At 43.6% G+C, this 24,306-nt stretch overlaps 1 protein-coding gene across 2 annotated transcripts in view; it reads right to left on the bottom strand.

Moving 5' to 3' along the window:
* tubgcp3 (tubulin gamma complex component 3) overlaps positions 1-24,306 on the bottom strand; it is an 86,340-nt gene that overhangs the window by 37,165 nt on the left and 24,869 nt on the right. For both annotated transcript variants that reach the window (XM_085998332.1, XM_085998331.1), the window contains exons 5-14: positions 23,178-23,392; positions 19,650-19,819; positions 17,922-18,040; positions 13,169-13,294; positions 12,527-12,595; positions 6,725-6,857; positions 4,289-4,455; positions 2,247-2,357; positions 851-959; positions 51-240 (exon numbers count right to left, since the gene is read on the bottom strand). In XM_085998332.1, the coding sequence (XP_085854458.1) occupies positions 51-240; positions 851-959; positions 2,247-2,357; positions 4,289-4,455; positions 6,725-6,857; positions 12,527-12,595; positions 13,169-13,294; positions 17,922-18,040; positions 19,650-19,819; positions 23,178-23,392 (1,409 nt within the window). The remainder of the gene's footprint in view (positions 1-50; positions 241-850; positions 960-2,246; positions 2,358-4,288; positions 4,456-6,724; positions 6,858-12,526; positions 12,596-13,168; positions 13,295-17,921; positions 18,041-19,649; positions 19,820-23,177; positions 23,393-24,306) is intronic.

Raw genomic sequence — 24,306 nt, 5'->3', positions numbered from 1 at the left:
CTAACAAGTGCACAAATACATTTTGCAACACGACAGAGCCTGGTACTCACTTCAGCAAGTCCATGAGATGTCGAACAAAGTCTCCTTGGCCCAAGAGCAAGTAACGCCGCACAGCCTTAATGTGCTCCAGCAAATGGTAATTCTGGTTCAGAACATCCAGCAGGTATTTGCTGGTCTCGTGATAAGCTGCATCAATTTTTTCTTGAAAAGCACCTTCCAAATCAGTGAACAGCTCAGCAGCTAGAATGGAATTAACAAAACAAAAATAAACTTAAATACATCAGCGTATTTGTGTGTCCGATAATAAATGTCATAATTTACTGTTATCTAATAGTTCATCAGCCAGTTACATATAATAGTTCACAACGGTTCCAGCCACAAGAAGCCTTAAAGCCAAAATAATACTTGGGTTGAAGCGCCATCTGATAAAGGACTCTTCACACAGTAAATGGATGATCCATTTTTACACACTAATCACTGGACTTAGTTTTGCACCCAAGTAATAGGGACATCTTCATGTTGTTTATTGATTGTTCAGTGACCAGATTATTTGTAATAGTTTGCGTATCAGTTAACAAGACAGAATGTTCTAGCTCAGAAAACAGGCCATCAATTCATAGAATGTTCCAGCGGAGAGAGAGTCTGGTATTTTTCTTCATATAAACCACTTGTCCAATATCAGTCTCCTGCTCCCTCCCTTAAATATAATTAATTGTATAAGGAGGGTAAGCAAATGAGAAAAGGTATGAATTTCTATGTTATCACCTTCAAATTCACTGTAATGCCGCCTCTGAGGTGGCAAAGTATTTTTAAAACAATCCAGATTCAGGTGAAGTACAACACTCCGTACCATCTTTTGGTGAAACAGCAGATTTTGTCACAGCCATCATCTTTGCTGATGGAGTTCGGTCCTGACACACTTGATGCAAGAAATTGATAGATTTCCCAATCAAAAGCACCTGAGGCAGAAAGAAAAAAAATAGCAAGTATTTTTTATATATAAAAGAAGCAAAGACACCAATTGCTTTCAAAAACATTCCAGAATCAGTGATAGAAACACAGGGTCAGTTAACACATTAAATTGTTTCCCATAACTAGAAATGGCAACTGCAGTTGCCAGTACTTTCAGTACAAACCACTTACTACACGGCCTTCATTTAAAGTAAAACTGTCTTACTAACTGGATAATCCACTAAAGAAATCCTCTACAATGCCCTGCAGTCAATATTTCAGCAAAACAGACTCATCGTCAACAGTGAGCACATGCATCTCCTTTAGCCACCAATAAATAACACATTAGGCTCCTGTAACCCTTGTTTGTACACATTAAAAACAAAATTTAAATCTATTTCAATTAAATATCTGCCCACAGGGCCCTTTAATAAAATGGGCTCCCTAAAGTCCCCAAGCCACCTCGTTGCTTTTGTTGGGTTCAAGTTTGACGGCCTATGCAAAAGACGGCACCGTCCATCTGGATGTACCTGGAGTGAGGCATTAACTGATTCAGAGCTCAAAGTGCTACCAACGGAGTCAAACTGAAACTTCAGCGTCACTTTAGTGAATGAAGGTCATTTGAGGAATTACATTCAGGGGCGGCTTAAGTTGATACTGTACAATAAGCAACTCTGGAGGTTGTGTGTGGGTCACACCACTACACAGAGATTAAATGTCGTGCAGTGGTTTATAAAGTGGTCACGGAACCATTCGACCCCAATGGGGACTTTTTAAACCAATCTGACCTCAATTTAAATATTTAGAGGAGGATTTAGAAGTAACGGGAAGGGGCGGGAAGAAAGGGCTTGCATTTACATAGCAGCCTCGTATCCTCTGGACGACCCAAAGCATTGCACAGCCACCAAATTACTTTTGAAGTGCAGTCATTCTTGTTTTGTAGGGATTTTGCACACAGCAAGATCCCACAAACATCAACTGAGATGAACGACTGGTACTTTCGTGATGTTGATTGAGGGACAAATAACGGCCAGCCCACCAGAAAACTCCCAGCTCTTCCTCTAAATAATACTACAGAATCTTTTATATCCACCTGAACAGACAGTCTAGGACGGAGCTGAACACTGTCCCCAGCTGGGAGGGCAGTAGTGTTCGAAGCGCCTGCACCGTCCAGGGCCTTATCGGGATTTTTTGTTATTGTCCTGCCGGGATACAGAAATGGCAGAAACGTGTAAATGTCCGAGGAGAAATAAAATTTCTGGCAGCAAATTTTAGAAGAGTCTCCGAGTAATCACCTTTCTGGCCTTATCCATTGTGATAAAGGAAGGAATCATCGATTTTCTCAGGGTATATTTGTCGTGCCATAGCCTGTCCGTCTTCACCGTTGGATCAGAAGCTACAAAAAACTTCAAGCAACAGCGAGAGAATGCATGACATACTTAGCAATGATAATACTTCTAACTACAAGTACAGTAGTGCAACATTCCGTTAACCTCTGATGCTTAAGCACTTTCACAATCTCTCCGTGCTTACTAAAGCTCTAATTACACAATTATGCTCGACACGCGCTCGTTTAAACCTTTGGTTATACTTTTTAAATTTGTGGACAATTACACAAGTCAGCAATTTACCAAGATTCAAAAAGTCCTGGGGAGGAGAGCAAATGCAGTTCAGCTAACCCTATCCCAAAGGCATCATCTCATTTTATTCTAATTTTATGGATAAGATAAAGATGGATCTCAGTATCTTCCCATCAACAGGAAGGGTTAATAAAAGCCACTCAGCTAATTTACAGTTGTCAAGCAAGAGCTCAGAGTGGATGCCACAGACTTCTGACAGCATGGTTTTAGAATTCTGTTCTTTATTTTTGTTAATTGTTACAGGCTGTGATTTGCAAAATTACTATACATTATGCATTAAGTACTACAGTTGACTGTGAACGTTACTGTTCCAATTCAAATAGCATTTGACTAAAAAAAATCATTTGAGATCATTCGATTTTACATTAATGGATTCCAAAAAGCACAGAAACAGAACAATCAAATCAACAACAATGTAATGGCATAGTGGCAAAAGGCCAAAGATGAGAGACAACCTTGAAAACAAATAATTTCCAAGGTCAGTAAGAGCACAATTGCAGCTCTCCTTAGATGTTATGATGGGGAGTGGGGAAGGAGGAATCCATGGGTTTCTAGACGGGCCATTGGACACCTTAACCTGTACATACCTCGGGTTGACTTGCGATTTTATATATTGTTCCGATTCCTTCGTTCACATATGGCTATGATATAACTAACAGGTCTGAACTTTAGGTCAGTGCAACATCACCCAAAATAGGCATTGCAGGTCTAAGGCACTGCACAGGTTTTAGTTGCAGCTGCCTATATGTAGCCTTTGCATGTACATGAACAATAGGCAAGGGTGCTGGGACATTACAACCAACAGACTGAGAAGCCCTGATTTATGTTAGCACAAATAACTGTCGATGCAGTTTACAACTGCAACACAATAATCCCTAAATATCAATACGCAATAATACACAATAATTAGCAATGCCAGAATTCTGCTTTAGTGGTACATGACTTATATTTAAGGGATTTAAAGAATGCGAAATCATCTTTCAACTAAAAAAAAGCTTAAAATAAGATAATTTGTGGAAATGTACGGTAACAATGCTACGATTTTTGTTCTAATTTCAGTAAGTGTCAAACTAAACCACTGAAGACACTGAAGGTATGCCAAGTGTCAGTTCTTAATTACTGAGAATATTCTCTAGTCAGCTAATCTTCTAAAACATCCTCTTGTTCCTTTAATCAATACAGTAATAAAATTTACTGAAACTTTGGCAATAAAACTGTGCATCTTCTAGGACTCTCATTTGTGTTGCTGACAGTTGAGTTGATTGATTTTACTCCCACTCATTATTTAATATTTAAGTTGTCCATGGGTTACTCGGTTTTTGGTGGTGGGGCGAGTTTATGACTCCAGGAAGAAACCAACTAACTGAGGGCAATTGTATAAAATGTGTGCGTTGATGTCTCCAAGTCTCCAGTTCCCACCACCTGCAACAGTTTGCTCCTCTACCCCCAGGACCTGATCTTGCACTGCTTTCCCATGACAAGCAGCGAGAGCACGAGAATATCCTGTTGTACAGAGTGGGGAATGAAGAGCTACTGAGGGAAAGATTATTGAGATGGGAAGAGGGGAGGAAGGAGAGACATCCAGCGGAGCAGGGGGGCAATTGCTATTTGGGTGACCGGTATAAGTTATAAACCACATCCTCCCACTCATCTTGAGTGACACCATTGGAAACGCACAACGAACGAAAAATGTTTACCTCATGGTATGTGTCCTCCAGCTCTCCATCATAAATCCAGCGGTAGAGGAAGTTAAGGATGGGGTGCGATACAAGACTAAGAATGTGCTGCACCAGTGATCTCATGTATGGGTCTCCTGTTTTAGTATAAGCATGGACAGTAGACGCCAATTCTCCACCTTTCCTCCCTGAACGGATCAAAACGGAAAGATTATCTTAAATTCAAATTACTGCACTGTTTCAAAACGAATTGTTAAAAACTAAATAGATATTCTAATTTTCTTCAAGTTATAAAGGGTTTTCATAAAAAAATTAGACTTTTGCACATATAAATAAATCTGGTCTCGCTTATCCCATATTCTGAAAGGATGGTTATATCTCATCAGAACTCAGGAAAGTGCAAATTTGGAAAAGATTGCAGTCCATCTCACCAGTCCCGAAAACATATCTCCATCAATCATCCACTCTCTCAAACATCTCTCCCATTATCATGGACATTTAAGAAACATTGAAAAATAGGAGCAGGTGTCGGCCATTCGGCCCTTCGAGCCTGCTCTGCCATTCAATATGATCATGGCTGATCCTCTATCTCAATGCCAATTTCCCGCTCTCTCCCCATCCCCCTTGATGCCTTTTGTGTCTAGAAATCTATCTATCTCCTTCTTAAATATATTCAGTGACTTGGCCGCCACAGCCTTCTGTGGTAGAGAATTCCACAGGTTCACAACCCTCAGTGAAAATTTCTCCTCATCTCAGTCCTAAATGTCCAACCCCATATCCTGAGACTGTGACCCCTCGTTCTAGACACCCCCCAGCCAGGGGAAACATCCTCCCTGCATCCAGTCTGTCTAGCCCTGTCAGAATTTTATACGTTTCAATGAGATCCCCTCTCATTCTTCTAAAAACTAGTGAATGCAGGCCTAGTCGTCACAATCTCTCCTCATATGACCGTCCTGCCATCCCAGGAATCAGTCTGGTTAACCTTCACTGCACTCCCTTCTATGGCAAGTATATCCTTTCTTAGGTAAGGAGATCAAAACTGCACATAGTACCCCAGGTGTGGTCTCACCAAGGCCCTGTATAACTGTAGTAAGACATCCTTGCTTCTGTACTCAAATCCTGTTACAATGAAAGCCAACATACCATTTGCCTTCCTAACTGCTTGCTGCACCTGCATGTTTTTCCACACTCCCTGCTCCCACCCCATTCCTGGACAGTCCATTCCACACATTAATCCACTCTCTTAACAAAGTACTTCAATCTAAACTCTCTCCCCTCCCTCTTCGCAACCCAAGGACAGGTCCCTGGTTCTAGAGTTTGCGCCAATCTCAACCATATAGGTTCCATTTATCTATTCCCACACTCTCTTAAATCCATCAATAATCTCTCCCCTGATCCTTCTCTTCTCCAGAGTAAATAATCCCAGGATCTTCACCCTCTCCTCACAGCTCAAATTCCTTAAGCTCAGTATCAGTTTGTTGCCCTTTTCTGCACTGCCTCCAGTGCCAGTATATCCCCGCTATAGTACGGTGCTCAGAATTGTACCCAGGGCTCCAGGTGTGGCCATACCAGTGCCTGTACAGATTAATTATTCCCTTCTGGGATCTATCCCTCTGACTATACACCCCAGGATGGTGTTAGCTTTCCTTATTGCTGCTACACACTGTGCTGTTGGTGACGGTGAGCTCTCCACCAATAGCCCAGGTCCCTCTACTGAGCTGTGTCCTGTAGCCTAGAGACAGTTAGTTTGCATTCTTCCCTATTTATTCCCCATTGCTGGTCTTACTATCCTGTCTGTATTAAACACCATTAGCCGCTCCTCAGCCCACCTCCCCAACCTATCCAGATCCCTCAGTTTTTGGTTTGCCTTCTCGCTTATTTTAACGCACCCCACTCCAATTTTTATTTTTTTATTTTTAAGTTTTTGTTTCTGCCCCCAACCCCAAACTATTTCTGTACACTGTAAACAATCGCCCCGCCAGTGAGCCCCGCAACAACCCCCTCCCCCCGCAACCCTTTGCCATTTCGATCCAGCTCCATTCACGACCCACTTTGGGTTCTGCAATTTAGCTAATTTTAAATTCACCTCAAGAGCTCTCCTCCTATTCCAAGGCTTCCTACCTTGTGGAATAATCAATTGTGTGTCATTGTATCAAAAGTCTTGCTGAAATCTATTGCTCTGTAATCGCAGTTGATAAAAAAAGTTCAGGTGAATCAGAGAAATCTACTTTTTCATTAACATTAGCAAATGAAGAAAAATATACGGAATGTCAACATCCAATTCGGTTATTGTAAAATCTGCCTGAATGTGTTAAAATTGGGTTCAGTTCCTTGTAAAATTTCTTCAGTTGCTGCTTTTGGCTTCCAGTTGACTATTTTAAAGCATAAAACATGAGCATCCTACTTTAACTTACGATGTACAAAACAGTGCAGTAACCTAAAAAATTCCTGACTGACCTTGGCAATGATCAACAAGTGCTGCAAGTGTTTTGAGTCTAATCTTGGGATCATAGGTCCAAATCAGCAGGCGACGCAACGTTAAGCTACTTTCCAGTCCCACAGTTACACCTTGGTCATCTTCTACTTGTATCTGTGGTTTTAATTTGAAAGAAAATGGCAAATAAATTTCAACAAGTATACAAATGACAGGAAATCACGAGGGCACAACACATAATGCGGTACTCAGGACAATTTACTGTGTCGAGTGGCTTCAGCTGTCAGCAAAGGTTAATAAATCCAACTGCTTTTTCCCAATGCATCCCAAGAATACAAAACTAACCATCAGGCAATTATTTCCAATGACCAATCAATCAATCAGTCTCATAACCTCACACTGCCTCTTGTCAGACCCAAAACGTCAGCCCTGTTGATCTGCTATTACCGTAAATATGATGCCCAATGTATCTGGTCAGCTGACTTTTTCTCGGCTTGTAGCTTCTATAAATCTACTGCTACTAAACACAACTTTGGAGCATCAGCTGTTGTCTTTCTTGCCTACCACCAGCTCCTCCTTCCTTGGTCCCTTGCCAAAGCTGGCTCTCATAACTTGTTTAAGCAAGATCAGAAAGAGCCAGCAAGGATTTGTAAAGGGTAGGTCATGCCTGACGAACCTGACTGAATTTTTTTGAAGCGGTAACTAAAGTAGTGGATGGGGGAAGGTCTATGGATGTTATTTATATGGACTTCCTGAAGGCATTTGATAAAGTCCCTCATAAGAGACTGTTAGCTAAAGTTGAAGCTCATGGGATTGAAGGCAAATTATTGACCTGATTAGGAGATTGGCTGAGCGGCAGGAGACAGAGAGTAGGGATAATGGGCAGGTACTCTAATTGGCAGGATGTGACTAGTGGTGTCCCGCAGGGATCGGTGTTGGTGCCTCAACTATTCACCGTATTTATTAATGACTTAGATGATGGGAGAGAGAGCCACATATCCAAGTTTGCCGATGACACAAAGATAGGCAGCATTGTAAGCATAAAATTACTAAGCAATATTAATAGATTAAGTGAATTGGCAAAAATGTGGCAAATGTATTTCAATCTAGGTAAATGTGAGATCATCCACTTTTGACCTAAAAAGGATAGAACAGGCTACTTTCTAAATGGTGAAAAGCTAAAAACAGTGGAGGTCCAAAGAGAATTAGGAGTCCATGTACATAGATCATTAAAATGTCACAGAAAATAATCAAAAAGGCTTAATGGAATGCTGGCCTTTATATCTAGAGGACTAGAATATAAAGAGGTAGAAGTTACGCTGCAGCTGTACAAAACCCTGGTTAGACCACACCTGGAGTACTGTGAGCAGTTCTGGGACCACAGGAAGGATTTCCTGGCCTTGGAGGGAGTGCAGCATAGATTTACTAGAATGATACCCGGACTTCAAAAGGTTAAATTTAGAGGAGCGATTACACAAACTGGGGTTGTATTCCCTGGAATTTAGAAGGTTAAGGGGTGATTTGATCGGTTTTCAAGATATTAAGGGGAACAGATAGGGTAGATAGAGAGAAACTATTTTCACTGGTTGGCGAGTCTAGGACTAGGGGCCATAGTCTAAAAATTAGAGCCAGACCTTTCAGGAGTGAAATTAGGAAATACTTCTACACACAAAGAATGGTAGAAGTTTGGAACTCTCTTCCGCAAACGGCAATTGATGCTGGGTCAATTGTTAATTTTAAATCGGAGATCAAAAAATGTTTGTTACCCAAAGGTATTAAGGGTTATGGGGCAAAGGTAGGTATATGGAGTTAGGGCACAGATACGCCATCATCTCATTGAATGGCAGAACAGGCTCGAGGGACTAAATGGTCTACTCCTACGCCCTTCTTTCCATCCCTCATCTCTCCTATGGCTGTGGATAACTGCTCTCCCGAAGATAAAGCTGACCTTTTTTTATCCTCCGACTCCAATCTTGCTAAAGAACTTCCTTCCCTTGAGCAACCAATTTTACCAATAGGAGAGTCCACACAAGTTTCAGATATAGATTTGGCAAGGGCCAGGAAGACTGTCAGCCTAGACTTTTGTGCTCAAGTCTCTGGGGTGGGATTTGAACCCGCAACCTTCTGACTCAGAGGCAAGAGTGCTACCCACTGAGCCACGGTTGACAGCTGAAGAAAGAGTGGAAGGAACATATTGCTCAAGAGAACCCCAGAGGTGATCAAAAAGATAAACTATCAATTAAAGCGCATTGGGAGCCCAGTCTCTAGGCGCCTCAGTGTGATGACACTAAATGTCAATCTCATGCCCTTAAATGGGGCAATGAAAATCTTGTTTCTTTCAATTCTTGGAAGGACAGTTTCTTCAGGTCTAGATAACAGCTGCTACCTCTTGCTTGTAATGGCTACAGCCTCGGTCCTTTATCTAAATCAACATTCTGGACCTCATTTGGAACAATCACATCTCCTCTGTTGATAAAGCAGTCTCCAAATAGTTTGATTGTTTTATTTTGTGCCAAACCCTACACTTCCCCTTAAAGACATTTTATGAAGCCCAAGGCGTACAAGACTTGATCGTTGCTCCCAGATCTGGGGAGCCTCTTCCACCACCTCTCACACACTTCTGGACAGGATACAGAAAAAGCCCATTGTCTGTCAGGTATGTTCTCGTTCCTCCTTGTAACCTCACTGTTAAAATCAAGACTCTTCACACATGTTTCAACTCATTCTTTTCCAGGATCTCAATTTCTGAAGTTTATCATTCCTGCCCCTGGTCAGCTTTTTAAAGCCAAGTGGTTATAGTTACTACTCTCTGATTTTCCCCCTCCAACCCCAATAGCTTTCTGCAATACGAGCCATAACCTTCATTCTCAACTTTGAAAAAAATTCAAACGTTAAGAGTAGATGGGTGGACGAGATTAGTTCTACCAGCTTTCATGCCTCCAGATCAATATTTTGGATTTCTCAAAGGGGCTGCACCCAAACCTAATTATTATACCAACTTCCTGCCATGATTAAGCGCCTTGGGACGTTTTACTACATTAAAGGCACTATATAAATGCAAGTTGTCGTTGTTGAAAGACTTGATAAGGCAAGCCTCCAAGGGTAGAAAATTCAACAATGTAAAAGCACAGTATCTCCTGCAAGGTTGGAGCTATTTATTCCCCACTTTAACCTTTAAGCCTTGCAGCAAGGGACTTGGGGCATCGATAGAGCACATTACAAAATTCAAGGCCTTAATCTTGATACCAAGTGTGGAACATTTCTATCTTTAGCTTCAACCAGAATTGTTAATATACCATTTAATTTGGATAACATGGAAACAAAGCTAATGGGATCATAATGTGGTCCTTTCAACATTCAGTTGTCAGCCACAGACTGACCGTTGCCTTCTTATAAGCAACGATCATGGCCCTGAAGCTTGAAAATGCATCTGCGACTTACTGCATTTTTAATCCATTATCATTCTACTTATAAATAATTGATGCTTCACTTTTAGAAGAACTGTCCTGTTATGTGGAGACATTATTCCCCTTTTTCCACTGTACAAAACAAAATCCTTATCCTCTAAATACTGAGCTCCAGATCTGCAGGTAGCAAAAGACCTTTTGCAGGGAGAGGTTCAATAGCAAGGAATAGGTAGACCAAGTACAAAGGGATCTGGACAGGTTGGGAAGGTGCCTGATGAGTGGCAAATGGCACTTAATGTGGGTAAATGCACAGTAATGACACTAGGAAGGGAAATAAATGGTGGGATTATAAACTAACTGTTTCTGGGCTACAGGACACAGCTGTGGAGGGGGATCTGGGCTATTGCTGGAGAGCTCACCATCACCAACAGCGCAGTGTTTAGCAGCAGTAAGGAAAGCTAACACCATCCTTGGATGTATAGTCAGAGGGCTAGAGCACAGATCCCATGAGGGGATAATGAGTCTGTACAGGCAATGGTATGGCCACACCTGGAGCACTGGGTACCACTCTGGGCACCGCACTACAGCAAGGATATCCTGGCACTGGAGGCAGTGCAGAAAAGGGCAATAAACTGATACTGAGCTTAAGGAATCTGAGCTGTGAGGAGAGGGTGAAGATCCTGAGATTGTTTACTCTGGAGAGAATGTTCGGTGGAAATACTATTCAAGGTCTTTAAGGGACTAGATACATTGATACCTTTACCCAACTAAAATCTATCAAGCTCAGCCTTTCTGATTTAACCCCTGAACGGCCTCGCTCTAATTTTTAGATTCTGCCCTCTTGTTCTGGATTCCCCCAGCAGAGAAAATAGTTTCTCTGTGTATCCCTTCAAATCCCTTTGTTATTTTAGACACCTCGATTAGATCACCCCTCAATCTTCTAAATCCAAGGGAATGCAAGCCAAGCTCATGCAACCTGCCCGTATAATTTAACCCTTTAAGCCCATGTGTAATTCTGGTGAATCTGTGCTACGTCCCTTCTAAGGCTTTCCTGAGGTGAACGCAGTGCTCCAGATGGGGTCTGTCCAAGGCTCTGTACAATTGAAGCATCATTTCCTCCCCTTTGTGTTCCAGCCCTACATCAGAAACTGGTTCAAAAAGAAGTTAGGAGCAAGAAGGAAAATCAGGCAGAAAATTTTACACCTACAAGAAACTAAGAGCGTGGAATAAGTTACCAGGGAAGGCCACTGAAAAGGCGTGTTTGCATGTTCTTCTGCTATGAACATAATTTACTTCTCCTTGAAAAACAAGTGGAAGCGACACTGAACTCTGAATTTACCACTGCTAACCCGGGGTTTACACCTGAAACATGAGCCCGTCTTTTCTGCCAACAGGGCTGAGCACTGCAGCAGTTTTTGCTTTTATTACAGGAACTACCAGCCCCCCACCACTCACAGGCAGTTGTGATACCCCATTCGCTAAGTTCACATTATAACCGACTTGAGCCACACAGACTAGCAAGCTTCCAGGTTCAATCCTCAATTTCTGCCGAGTTAGCCTGAATGTGCCCTGCTCGGGAGAGGGGAGAAGGAAACAACCATGGTTTCCCCTCACCAGTTATCCAGTGACTGCTGCTGGAGAGACTGTGCCCGAGGACGGGTCTCCCCTCGAGGCTGAACAGCCTCCCAACATTCACTGTTCGGCCTGATGCACAAAGCCTGGTTATTTCAGCAAGGTACCAGAGGACAGCCAGCGAGAACCAGATCGCGGCCCAGCGAGAACCAGATCGCGGCCCAGCCAGAGTCAGCAATGTCAGGAAAACAGTAGTATTAATTGGGAGAGAAATAAATTAATGAGTACCCGATCTGTTCTTACATAGAATGCCATGAAAAGTAGGGCCAGGTAACAATCGGTGGGCGTTCACAGCCCCAGCTGTCTTGAAGGTGACCAGTCTGGTCACATACACCTGTAGTCGCCCACAGGGAGACGCCCTTACTGCAGTCTTTTACGAAATAGGCTTTACATTTCTTACAAAATCATTAGCGGTAAGGTTAACAATTCTGTACCACTAATGAGGGGATTGCGGCTAGGCAGAATTTAAACATGTGCTCCACTTTCACAAAAAAAAAACATTCTTTCAATTCACAGAACATTTGAAAAAAAAAACCATGGTAATCTAAGAAGGGAATTAACAGGCAGAATACATTGGAACAGAGGAGTTGGAAATTTCAATGATGGAATGGGATATTTAGATTTACCCAACAAGTGCTGCTGTATACAGTATCCACTGCAGACAAGGAGCTTTTGGAGCCAGCAGGAACACGCAAGAAAATTTAATCTAACCCCTTCCAGCTTTAAAGGAGTGGCTTTGAGGTACTGGTAACTGAGCAAACGTTAGAGGAGTAAAGTGTCTTTTACCTGGGAATGTAAAACGGACAGTAACCTGTAATATTCCTTCAACTCCTGATGCAAGGAAGCACAAAAACTCTGCGGGAATACAAGAATTAAAGAGGCTAAAAGAGATAAACAAACAATGATTTCATTTTTCTTAAATACACAGTCTGCTTTAGTTTACTAATTAACAATAGAGAATATTTATGTACGTCAAAATGAACCTTATATGGGTCTAAAAATGTCCAGAATTAGACAGCTTTGAAAAGAACATCGATTGCTTCAGAATTCGCGCTCGCCACAGCAATCAAACATGCCAACCAGGCTTTCTCACTTCAAGAAAATGGACATTAAAAAAAAAATGTATCTTTAAAACAAGCAAGACACCAAAACTAAACAAGCTAAACATTTAAAACAGGTCTCATAAAGAATTTACTTAAAGAGTGAATAATGTACCAGGTACGGTAATGCACTTTCAACAACAGAGGCCGAGCTGGGGGTTAATGGGGATAGAACTGGATACCAGGCAGGAGGAGGTCTGGAAGTTAGACCAGGAGAGCTGGATACTCCAGGTATAAATGGCCTTTTCTTAATCCCTGTCCTTTTTCTGTGCTTTCTTACATGGTGTGTCTGTTCAGGGATACAGACACTAAGATAAATCCAACATACCTGCCCCACAAGCCCAAAGGCACGGTCGAGGCATCTCTGGTCTGTGTATTTTCTTATTTTGTTATGAAGCCATCCGAGTTCTGCTAATCTACTTGCAGTATCCCTTAGGGATTTCGATATTACCAACTGTAAGAAACAAAAAGTTTTATGCTGATAGAACACAAAATCTAATTTCTGCCAAAAACATCTGGCTTCTTCCTGAAACCCTCCTCCTGAACTGCCAACAGTTACTGCCCAGTTTACAATGCCAGGTAATGTCACTCCTCTAAAGCTTGCTTATTCCCCAGTCACTAGAACCTCGAAGCAACTATTTTAAGGGTGGGAGGGGTCAGACTAAATTCAATTGAGAATTTTTTTTTTTTTTTTTTTTTTTTTTTTTTTTTAAATACACCCTGGGTGCTGAAACCCTGCTATAATCCTTCCTGCCAGCCACACACACACACACACACACACACAAAGACCCATCTCACAAAGCCCAGTCCACCTGGAGACAGGACTCATTAGCCCCCAAAACTGGTCCACTCAACCGAGACTAATCTGGCTTTGTGCAAAGGTATCACCAAGGTCACAATATTGGGAGAAGTTTCAACAGGATCCACCTCTGCAACAGCACAGCCATAACATTCCTGCTACTCCCTGGATGCAGACAAGACACTGGTATGGAAAATGAAAAAATTGCAATAATGGTGCAGTAAGGGATGATTAAGGTTGGGATTGAGGCACATTGTTGGGGCAGAGTGGAGGGAGCCTTACTTTGCATGTACTGTAGCTAGTCTATATCATACCTGGGAGTGCTTGATGCGGACACTGTATAATTGAGATCCCATTCCTCAGCACCAATATCCCTCACAGTTTGAGTACAATTATAAATGGAATTTTAGATTAGGACTGATGCCCAACCCATCTGATGGGAGCTGAACAGTCCATTATCTGAGCATAATGCCAAAATATATTCAAGCAGAGGAAAGTAAAAGGAATCTTAAAATAACAATAAATTACTTATTAAAACTGGTGAATGGTTGCAACATTCCAATGGTATAGAAACATAGAAGATAGGAGCAGGAGTAGGCCATTCGGCCCCTCGAGCCTGCTCCGCCATTCAATGCGACCATGGCTGATCATCCAAATTCAGTACCCAGTCCTTGCTTTCTCCCCATACCCCTTGATCCCTTTAGCCTTAAGAAATGTATCCAACTCCTTCTTGAATATACTTAATGAATTGGCCTCTACTGTCTTGTGGTAGAGAGTTCCACAGGTTCACCACTCTTTGGGTGAAGAAATTCCTCCTCATTTCTGTCCTAAATGGCTTACCCCTTATCCTGAGACTGTGACCCCTGGTTCTGGACTCCCCGACCATCGGGAACATCCTTCCTGCATCTAGTCTGTCCAGTCCTGTCAGAATTTTATAAGTTTCAATGAGATCCCCTCTCATTCTTCTAAACTCCAGTGAGTATAAGCCCAATCGACCCAATCTCTCCTCATACGTCATTCCTGCCATCCCAGGTATCAGCCTGGTGAATCTTCGCTGAACTCCTTCCATGGCAAGAACATCCTTCCTCAGATAAGGCGACCAAAACTGCGCACAATACTCAAGATGTGGTCTCACCAAGGCCCTGTATAACTGCAGCAAGACATCCTTGTTCCTGTACTCAAACCCTCTCGCTATGAAGGCCAACATACCAGTTGCCTTCTTAACCGCCTGCTGCACCTGCGTGCTTACCTTCAGCGACTGGTGCACAAGGACACCCAAGTCTCGTTCCACTTCCCCTTCTCCCAATCTATTGCCATTCAGATAATAATCTGCCTTCCTGTTTTTGCCACCAAAGTGGATAACCTCACATTTATCTACGTTATATTGCATCTGCCATGCTTCTGCCCAATCACCCAACCTGTCCAAATCATCCTGGAGTTTCATAGAGTTTTACAGCACAGAAAGAGGCCCTTCGGCCCATCGTTTCTCAGCATCCTCCTCACAGCACACACACCCACCCAGCTTTGTGTCGTCTGCAAATTTGGAGATATTACATCTAGTTCCCTTGTCTAGATCATTAATATATATTGTGAATAGCTGGGGTCCAAGGACTGATCCCTGCGGTACCCCACTAGTCACTGCCTGCCACTCGGAAAAAGAGCCGTTTATTCCAACTCTTGCTTTTTCTGCCAACCAGTTCTCTATCCAAGTCAATACCTTGCCCCCAATCCCATATTGCTTCTGGAGGTAATGCTGTGAGCATCACGTTACGTGACCCGCTAACTTAAGTGAGATTCCACCTAATGTTACGTGACCAATCAACTGATATTGGGCCGTTTATCTGGACTCAGTTTCCTTACCATCATTGGAATGAACTGCACCAATGTATTTTCTGGAACATGGCTTGGTAAAGGAAAGCAATCTGTACCAACTCCAGGGCTGCTTATCCTTCCTAACAGAAACAAATCTTAAGCAGCTCACGTTACCAGCAAAACACTTCACACCATTCCTGAATGCCACCCAACTTCGCAAAAAGGAGAACCTTGTAAAAAAAAATCAACTGGTGGATAGAAGGAGTAACCAGCATATTCACTGAACTCTGCTTCCAGCCAGGTGGATCAAAACCTCTCTGTATATTCCAATGTTCTAAAGTCTAAACTTACAAAACACTTTATAACACAAGATATTATCAAACCAACCATTTAAGTGTACAAAGACTGAGTAAAATAGTACATCAACTATTTTCTATTGTACTGGCAGTGGAAGTATTGCTGATTGGATAAATACAAAGGAAGATGGCTGTGGTGGTTGAAGGTCAATCATCACAGCCCCAGGACATCGCTGCAGGAGTTCCTCAGGGCAGTGTCCTAGTCCCAACCATATTCAGCTGCTTCATCAATGACCTTCCCTCCAACATAAGGTCAGAAATGGGGATGTTCGCTGATGTCTGCAGTGTTCAGTGCCATTCACAACTCCTCAGATAATGAAGAAGTCCATGCCTACATGCAACAAGACCTGGACGACGTTCAGGCTTGGGCTTATATGTGGCAGGTAACATTCACGCCACAGACGTGCCAGGCAATGACTATCTCCAACAAGCAAGAGTCTAACCACCACCCCTTGACATTCAACGGCATTACAATTGCTGAATCCCCCACCATCAATATCCTGGGAGGTCAGCATTGACAAGAAACTTAACTGGATCAGCCACATAAATACTGTGGCAACAAGAGCAGGTCAGAGGCTAGGTATTCTGTGGCAAATGTCTCACCTCCTGACTCCCCAAATCCTTTCCATCATCTGCAAGGCACAAGTAAGGAGTGTGATGGAATACTCTCCACTTGCCTGGATGAGTGCAGCTCCAACAACACTCAAGAAACTCGACACCATCCAGGACAAAGCAGTCCGCTTAATTGGCACCCCATCCACCACCTAAAACATTCACTCCCTCCACCACCGGCGTACTGTGGCTGCAGTGTGTACCATCTACAAGATGCACTGCAGCAACTCGCCAAGTCTTCTTCAGCAGCACCTCCCAAACTCGCGACCTCTTCCACCTAGAAGGACAAGGGCAGCAGGTGCATGGGAACACCACCACCTCCAAGTTCCCCTCCAGGTCACACACCATCCTGACTTAGGTCTGTTTCCAGAACCTCGCCCTGCTCATGAGAGATGGGGAAGTTTACATCTGTGTTTTGGCACCAAACTCAAAGCCAATGATGCATTTTGACAACAGCATTTATTTATTTAGCATTTAAATCAATGACTTTTTTTTGGAACCAATGAAAAGCATATGCTGAAAGTCAGATGATTGCCCTTATTGAACTAGCCACCATTAGAAGTACTATTAAATGGTACAATACTAAGTACACAATCAGTCCAGTCTTTCCAACCTTCCACAATAATTGATTGGACCAGCAGAATGGCATCAGGCAAGACCAAAACCAAACTACTGTATATCGGGAGCAGCCACTGCTGCTGCCCTCCAAGAAGCAGGCAGGATCTCATCCAGCAAGGAACACATTAGGAAGAAATAACATTGGTTTATAGAATACCTTTCACATCCTCAGGACATTTCAAAGAACTTCTGAATTGTAGTCACAGTTGTTTTGCAGACAAACACAACAGCCAATTAGCACACAGCATTGAGATAAATAACCAGTTAATCTGGTTTTTTTTGGTAGTGTCGTTTGAGGGCTAAATGTTGGCCAGGACACTGGGTGAAATCCCCTGCTCTTCTTCGAATAGTGTCATGGGATATTTTACATCCACCCAAGAGAGAAAGGTTAGATAACCAGTGGGGGGGGGGGGGGGGGGGGGGAAGGAATGAGGCGGTGAGTGGGTAAAATTAGGCACAAAATGTATATATTTAAGAAAACCTTGATCCAACACTTCCCAATGCAAACAGAGAAATACAAAGCACCAATACATTTTGTATGCCAGAAAGTAAGTCACGACCTCTAGACTGAAGTTACTTTGGCGCAATGATTTACCTGCTGGTAGCTGAGCTAATTCTTCAGTATGCGATACAGAAAGCAGACCAATTGCACTCTAAATTTCCAGATTATTGACATTCACTCGCATACACAGAAAAACAATGGCATCTCCCCCAGCCCAATTATCATTCTCAACACTCCAATGAATGCTTTCCTTACTCTTGACTGGATTCTACATTCGGCTCATTAATGCATTAGCGAAAGCAAGATAAAGGTGGCCTCGCAAATATAAAAATACCATGCAAGAGTTTATTTTTATTCCAAACACTCATTTAAGATTGATTACCTTGGAATCAATTTTATAGCAGTTTTCAGAATTACACATTTTGATACATTTGCCATCAATTCCTTGGAAGACGTAGAGAATATCTCTGACCAGTGCCGCCTCTGTCACTTCTGCAGATGCTGGAAAATAATACAACAGTTCAGTACTGTGACTTTAAGTAGCTCCCTTTTAAAAGGCTGTGTCTACAGTTAAACTACAGGTGGTGATTACTGAACAGGGTCACGGCGTGTGATGATGAGCATCGATGATAGAAAGGTAAGGTACCTCGCCGAACCTTCAGCACAGTGTCAGCTGTGGCTCAATGGGTAGCACCCTCACCTCAGTCAGAAGGTGCTACCTTCAAGTCCCACTCCAGAGACCCGAGCACAAAACTCTAGGCCGACACTCCAGTGCATACTGAGGGAGTGCTGCACTGTCGAAGGTGCCGTCTTTCGGATGAGACGTTAAACCGAGGCCCCGTCTGCCCTCTCAGGTGGACGTAAAAGATCATATGACACTATTTCGAAGAAGAGCAGGGGAGTTATTCCCGGTGTCCCAGCCAACATTACTAAAAACAGATTATCTGGTCATCATCACACTGCTGCTTGTGGGAGCTTGCTGTGCGCAAATTGGCTGCCGCATTTCCTATATTACAACAGTGGCTACACTTCAAAAAGTACTTAATTGGCTGTAAAGCGCTTTGGGAGGTCTGGTGGTCGTGAAAGGTGCTATAGGAATGCAAGTCTGTCTTTCTTTCTGCATGCAGCATGGGCGTAATGCGAGTGATGAAGTCAGAAAAGGATAGGCTCTATCAAGGAACCACACCACCAGCTGCCAAACACATGGTGGGCAGCATAAACATCTGTGCGTTAACACACGAGCTGATTTGTAAATACCTGGCCGAGATACCCAGGAAGTTGCTAAAGAACAGCTGTGTCCCCGGGTTATTTCCATTGCGGAAAACACTCTGCTACCCATTTAGCTCTCCGGCTACTCAGCCACTGGTTTTCTTGGGGTCCTTGAGGCATAGGAAACATATACCTACCCTGGTACAGGTAACATTGCAGCTCAGGACTCTGCGAGCAATCACACACTGAGCCAGGCCTGTCGTGAGGTGGAGCTTAAAGCAAGGGAACAATTTCTTGACTGAAATTAAATTGAGAAACTTCGGCAAGGGCCTTTCAGTTCACAAACTCAGAGAGGAAACTCATTCAAGACAATCAAAGGCTGATCAGGACTCCACTTCCTAATAGCATGCATAAGACAAGACACCAACTGGTGATCTAATTAACCAAAGGCAAACGTGTCAATGACAGACCAATATGACCACAATATGGACGGAATTAGGTAGTCAAACAGTTGTCAAGATGCTCAAGGGTGTGAGGAATGTCATGTGAAGTAGGGCAAATAACTTGGAAGAAAAAACTTCTTCCATTTTGTGTTACAGACCACAATGACCAAGTTCACCATCACCAGCAGCACCATCCACCCGCAATGGAAGCAACACCGTCACCACTGGAAGGAAAGAAAGAACTTGCCAAAGTGCTTTACAGCAAATGAAGTACTTTTGAAGTGTAGTCACCTTTGTAATGTAGGAATTTGGCAGCCAATTTGTACACAGCAAGATCTCATAAACAGCAATGAGATAAATGACCAGATAATATGGACAACTGTTCTGAAAACTTCCTCCCACGTTGACATGCTAACTACTGAGCACAGCAGTAAGTTAAGAACCTATCAAATACTCACAGCCGAGTTCTCCTTCACGTCTCAGTCTTGACATATTGCGAGAGGTGGAACTTGGAAGGCCCTTTGAGGTAGATAATGATGGAGGTTGAGCAGCAGACAAAGCCCATGCAAACCGCGATCCTAACTGCTGCCTCATTGGATCTGCCGTTCCTGTAGTTTGGTACGTTTGTCTGATCAAGATAAAAAACACCCTCATTAGAAGTTACATTTTACAGGAATTTGGCCCCGTTTAAAACCCATTACTGATTTGCCAATAAGTATTGTGCAACTCAGTATCACTGGAACCAAGGCTGCAGAAGACCTGCTCTGGGATTCTGACCAGACACGCAAAACTTTGTGTATATGTACTTTCAGAGAGGGAGGGGAATCCAATCAGGAAAGCTAAGGAAGGAATGAAGGGGAAATAAAAGGAGGAGGAGGAGGAGGAGGGAGGGAGGGAGACAACAAACTGGGGAAGGAGGAGGAGAGAGGGCACGAACCGGGGAGGAGAAGAAGGGAGAAAGGGAATGAATCTGCGTACAGTTTTGGTCTCCTTACCTAAGGAATGATATGCTTGCCTTAGAGGGAATGCAATGTAGGTTTTCTAGACTGATTCCTGGGATGAAGGAATTGTCCTATGAGGAGTGACTGGGTAGACTAGGCCTATATTCTCTAGAGTTTAGATGAGGTGAGATCTCATTGAAACAAATAAAATTCTTAAGGGGCTTGACAGGGTAGATGCCGAGAGGACGTTTCCCCTGGCTGAGGAGTCTAGAACTGGGGGTCACAGTCTCAGAATAAGGGGTCGGCCATTTCGGACTGAGATGAGGAGAAATTTCTTCACTCAAAGGGTTGTGAATCTTTGGAATTCTCTACCCCAGAGAGTCGTTGAGTATATTCAAGACAGAGATCGATAGATTTTTAGATACTAAGGGAATCAAGGGATATGGAGATTGTGTGGGAAGGTGGATTTGAGGTAGATGATCAGCCACGATCTTACTCAATGGCAGAGCAGGCTGGAAGGGACAAATGGCCTACTCCTGTTCCTTATATTATGAATCGGGGGTGGGGAACAAACCAGCCAGAAGGACGAGGGGGAAATACACAGAATTACATAGCTGTTACTAAACAGAAACTGGCTATTCAACCTAATCAGTCCATGTCAGTGTTTACCCTCCACACGAGTAAACAGTTCTAATCACATTTACCTGTCCCATTTCCATATCCCTTCACCCTCTTTGCCTTCATCCACCTATCCAATGTAATCTTGAATGCGGATATAGCTTCTGTATCTCTCTCTGCTCCATATGATGCCCCATGCCAGTGATTTTTAAGGTTGATAGGCCACAGACTGTGAGTGGCGGCTGGGACCCGCCATATGCTAGCGTGACACTTTCGTGGTGGCACTGGAAGTCCAGGCCCAAGATTACATTAACACAGAGTTCTGGCATCACGAGGAGTTTAAAATCCTTGTAGTCCGTGCCTTTTACAGTCAGTGTTACCACACAGTAGCCCAAAATGTCCGAAGTGTGGGGCTTAGCAGCCATAGCAATTCTGCTCCGTGTAGGGGTTACCGTTAATGAGTGCCGCCGTACCAGGCTAGGGTGGATAAAACTCTCAGTACTCCCACAGTCAATTAAACATTTCGTTAAATTCCCGTTTACCTGTATGTCCATCATGGATTTTGTCAACGGGTGTGGCCTGGATTGATCCACCGTGATCGAAGCCACTGTTGGGCCCTGGGCGGCTGTTGAGTCGGGAAAAGATGGCGGATCCCAAGAGGCGGCACGCACGAGGCGGTGACGGAGTTGGAAATCGGATTCCCCCTGCAGACTTTGCTAAAATGCCCCTTTTTCTTACATTTGAAGCATGTAGCGTCCTTCGCTGGGCATCGTTGTCTGGGGTGCTTGGCCTGGCCGCAGAAGTAGCATTTCGGGCCTCGAGACATTGCCGCTGTAGTAGGACTCCTGGGTGAACTTCCGTGTGGGGACTCCGGCGGCGTAGAGCTGGTCTGAGACCTGGATGGGGAAGATGGCTGATTCCAAGATGGCGGCCCCTCGGCGCGCACGAGGCGGTGAGGGCCGCATGGCCGGAAGAATACGAGTCAAGAGTTTTTCTGGGCCACGTACAGCGATCGCGCAGTGGCCACTGCCTTTTTTAAGTCCAGGACCTCCTTCTCCGGCAGTCTCTGCCAGATATAATTCAATTTGAGGCCCGTGATGAAGGAATCGCGGACCAATTCGTCAGCAGTTACAGTCCCGGACCAGGTCCTTTAGGCCCTGTAAGAAATCGTCCATTGATTCCTCTGGTCGCTGCCTGCGTGTAGCCAGCAGATGTCTGGTGTACACTTCGTTTACCGGCCTCTGGTATTGGGTCTTCAGGATAGTGATGGCCTCCGTGTAAGAGGTGGCGTCCCGGATGAACGAATAAATCCGATGACTTACGCGAGCAGTCAGTAGACTCAGTTTATCTACCTCGCTAGCGGATGAGGCCCCCCGCGAAGAGTTCGAAGCATTTGAGCCAGTGTCCAAATTGATTTGATGCTTCAGCAGAATGTGGATCCAAGTCCAGATGCTCTGGTTTTAGGAGTCGATCCATCCTAGTATTCTTTAGTGATTAAAATTGATGGGCCTTCAATAACCACAAAACTAGAAGTTATAGACTTAAACAAGTTGGCTTTTAATCACTAAGATCAGAGCTAACATCTCAACACGCCGACTGGTTCGCAGGAATGAGTCATACAGATCCTGGGATCTTTATGTAAGAGAAGTCAGGGGCGAAGCCAAGAGCCAAGACCTGGAACCTCCCAGGTTAGTCGGGAAAGAGGAAGTGAAACTATACACAGTGGGGGAGGGTAATATACATGAGTGCAAAACGAATACAGGTTCAAGACAAACAGATTTCATTTCAGTAGACTTATCAGGAGGCACCATCAGAACCAAGTACTCTGCTCCCTCTGCACACCACAAATTCACTTTCACAGTGCCCCCAAAACACAAGCACATTTGGAGGATTCTTTTAGAATGGCATTCAGGACTGAGCTCACTTCCAACGAGTGAATAGTTGCAGCTATTAATACCGTTTGTCAAAGTACTGCCCATCATAGCTTGCCTTACTTATTGCCACTTGTTCCCTTCTCATAGCCTCCAGTAACATTTGGGTACAGGATGAGCCACACACGGCCTTGTGATGTATCCCCCCACCTTTGTGAGACCACATTCTAGCGAGTCAAATGGCCTTTTGGTGACAAACATAATCATATGATATGCAACTTCTCCAGATTGATGTCATCATCTCCCACAATAAATCTGGAGAAGAGAAACATTCAGACAATTCACAGGTTCAAAACTTGCCATTCTGGGTCAGCAATCAACACCCGACTCCCAGCAAGGGAGCACTGGAGGAAAGTCCAGACGGCAGCAGGTCAGATAGTTCTCTCTGTACCAGAATGATGCAAACTCAGGTCACACTGACTACACAGAAATTATTCCACAATTATCCTGGCGAATTGTACATTCATATTTTACTTTAAGTTACAAGACTACTTACCCAGGTAATAAAGACTGAGGGGTTGGCATTGGTCCATTTAAGCCGTACACACCAAGGCTACCAACCCCACTGCTTCCCATGCTGCCAGCACTCTGAGACGAGGGAACCCTATCAGGGTAAGTCAGTGGCAGACTCTGGGGCCTTGAGTAGTAGTAAGGGGTAGAATGAGCATCTCTTGGCAACGCTTGAGCAAATAATGCTGCATAATTGGCAACCTGGAAAAGCAGAATAAGTGAGCTTTAGACAAGGAAGCAATAGTATAAAATTAAAAACCTTATCAGCAAAAACTAGTAAGAAAAAAAAACTACATAAAAAAATGCAAATTTAAAATTCAATGGACTAGAGTTTCCAGCGTCCACTACTTAAAACTTGCTGCAGTGAACGTGTGTATAATCTTAAGGTTATAACGCATGTTGTACAGTCAGCTTAGGAACAGGAACTTTACTTACAAGTCCCAGATATGAACTGAAGTTTGACAGCAATGGCATGATGACTGGGAGCTGCTGTGTAGTCCACCAGTGCCATTCAGATCATCACATCAGTTCAACACCAAATGTCTGATCCCAGGTTGCTTCTAACCAGCGGTTTTAGAACAGAACACCAAACCAGGAGTTAGTAGAGACACTGCACACAAGTGCACAGACAGTCCTGAAACAGAACGCGAATATACTGGGCTGTCTCTAAATATTGAAGCCCAAAGCTCAGATTCAATGTGTGGGGATCTCTGCTCCAAGCCCAGACCCCTTTTCCTGAACTCTCCAGCACTGACCTTTCACTTTCTCAAGTGACCTGCACCTGTCACAGGTACAGTACTACACTGGTATCCTGAATGTTGTGATCGCCTCCTCCTCTGCCTCTCTCAGCAGACAGAACCATTGTTTGAATTTGGCATGACCAGCAGCAGAGGAAACATCTGTTCGCAGTTCTGCTCTCGAACTTCAATACTTGGAGCTACCTACAAGTCATTTTGATCAAACCACAGAACTCTATTCCACTAAAGCTGCTTCCCTTTCCTGGTCATGCTGATACTTTTGATTCCAGCACAAAAAGTGTTCTCGAATTCTTCAGTGGTAAGGGCTAGTCCTGAACATACACAAACAACTGCAAACCCACACCTGGAGACAATGGG

This window comes from Somniosus microcephalus, chromosome 10, assembly GCF_052327205.1.
Source record: "Somniosus microcephalus isolate GS21.2 chromosome 10, FLI_Smic_1.0, whole genome shotgun sequence".
NCBI lineage: Eukaryota > Metazoa > Chordata > Chondrichthyes > Squaliformes > Somniosidae > Somniosus > Somniosus microcephalus.
The sequence above is the reverse complement of the archived record's forward strand: the minus strand, read 5'-3'. Positions and strand labels throughout refer to the sequence as shown.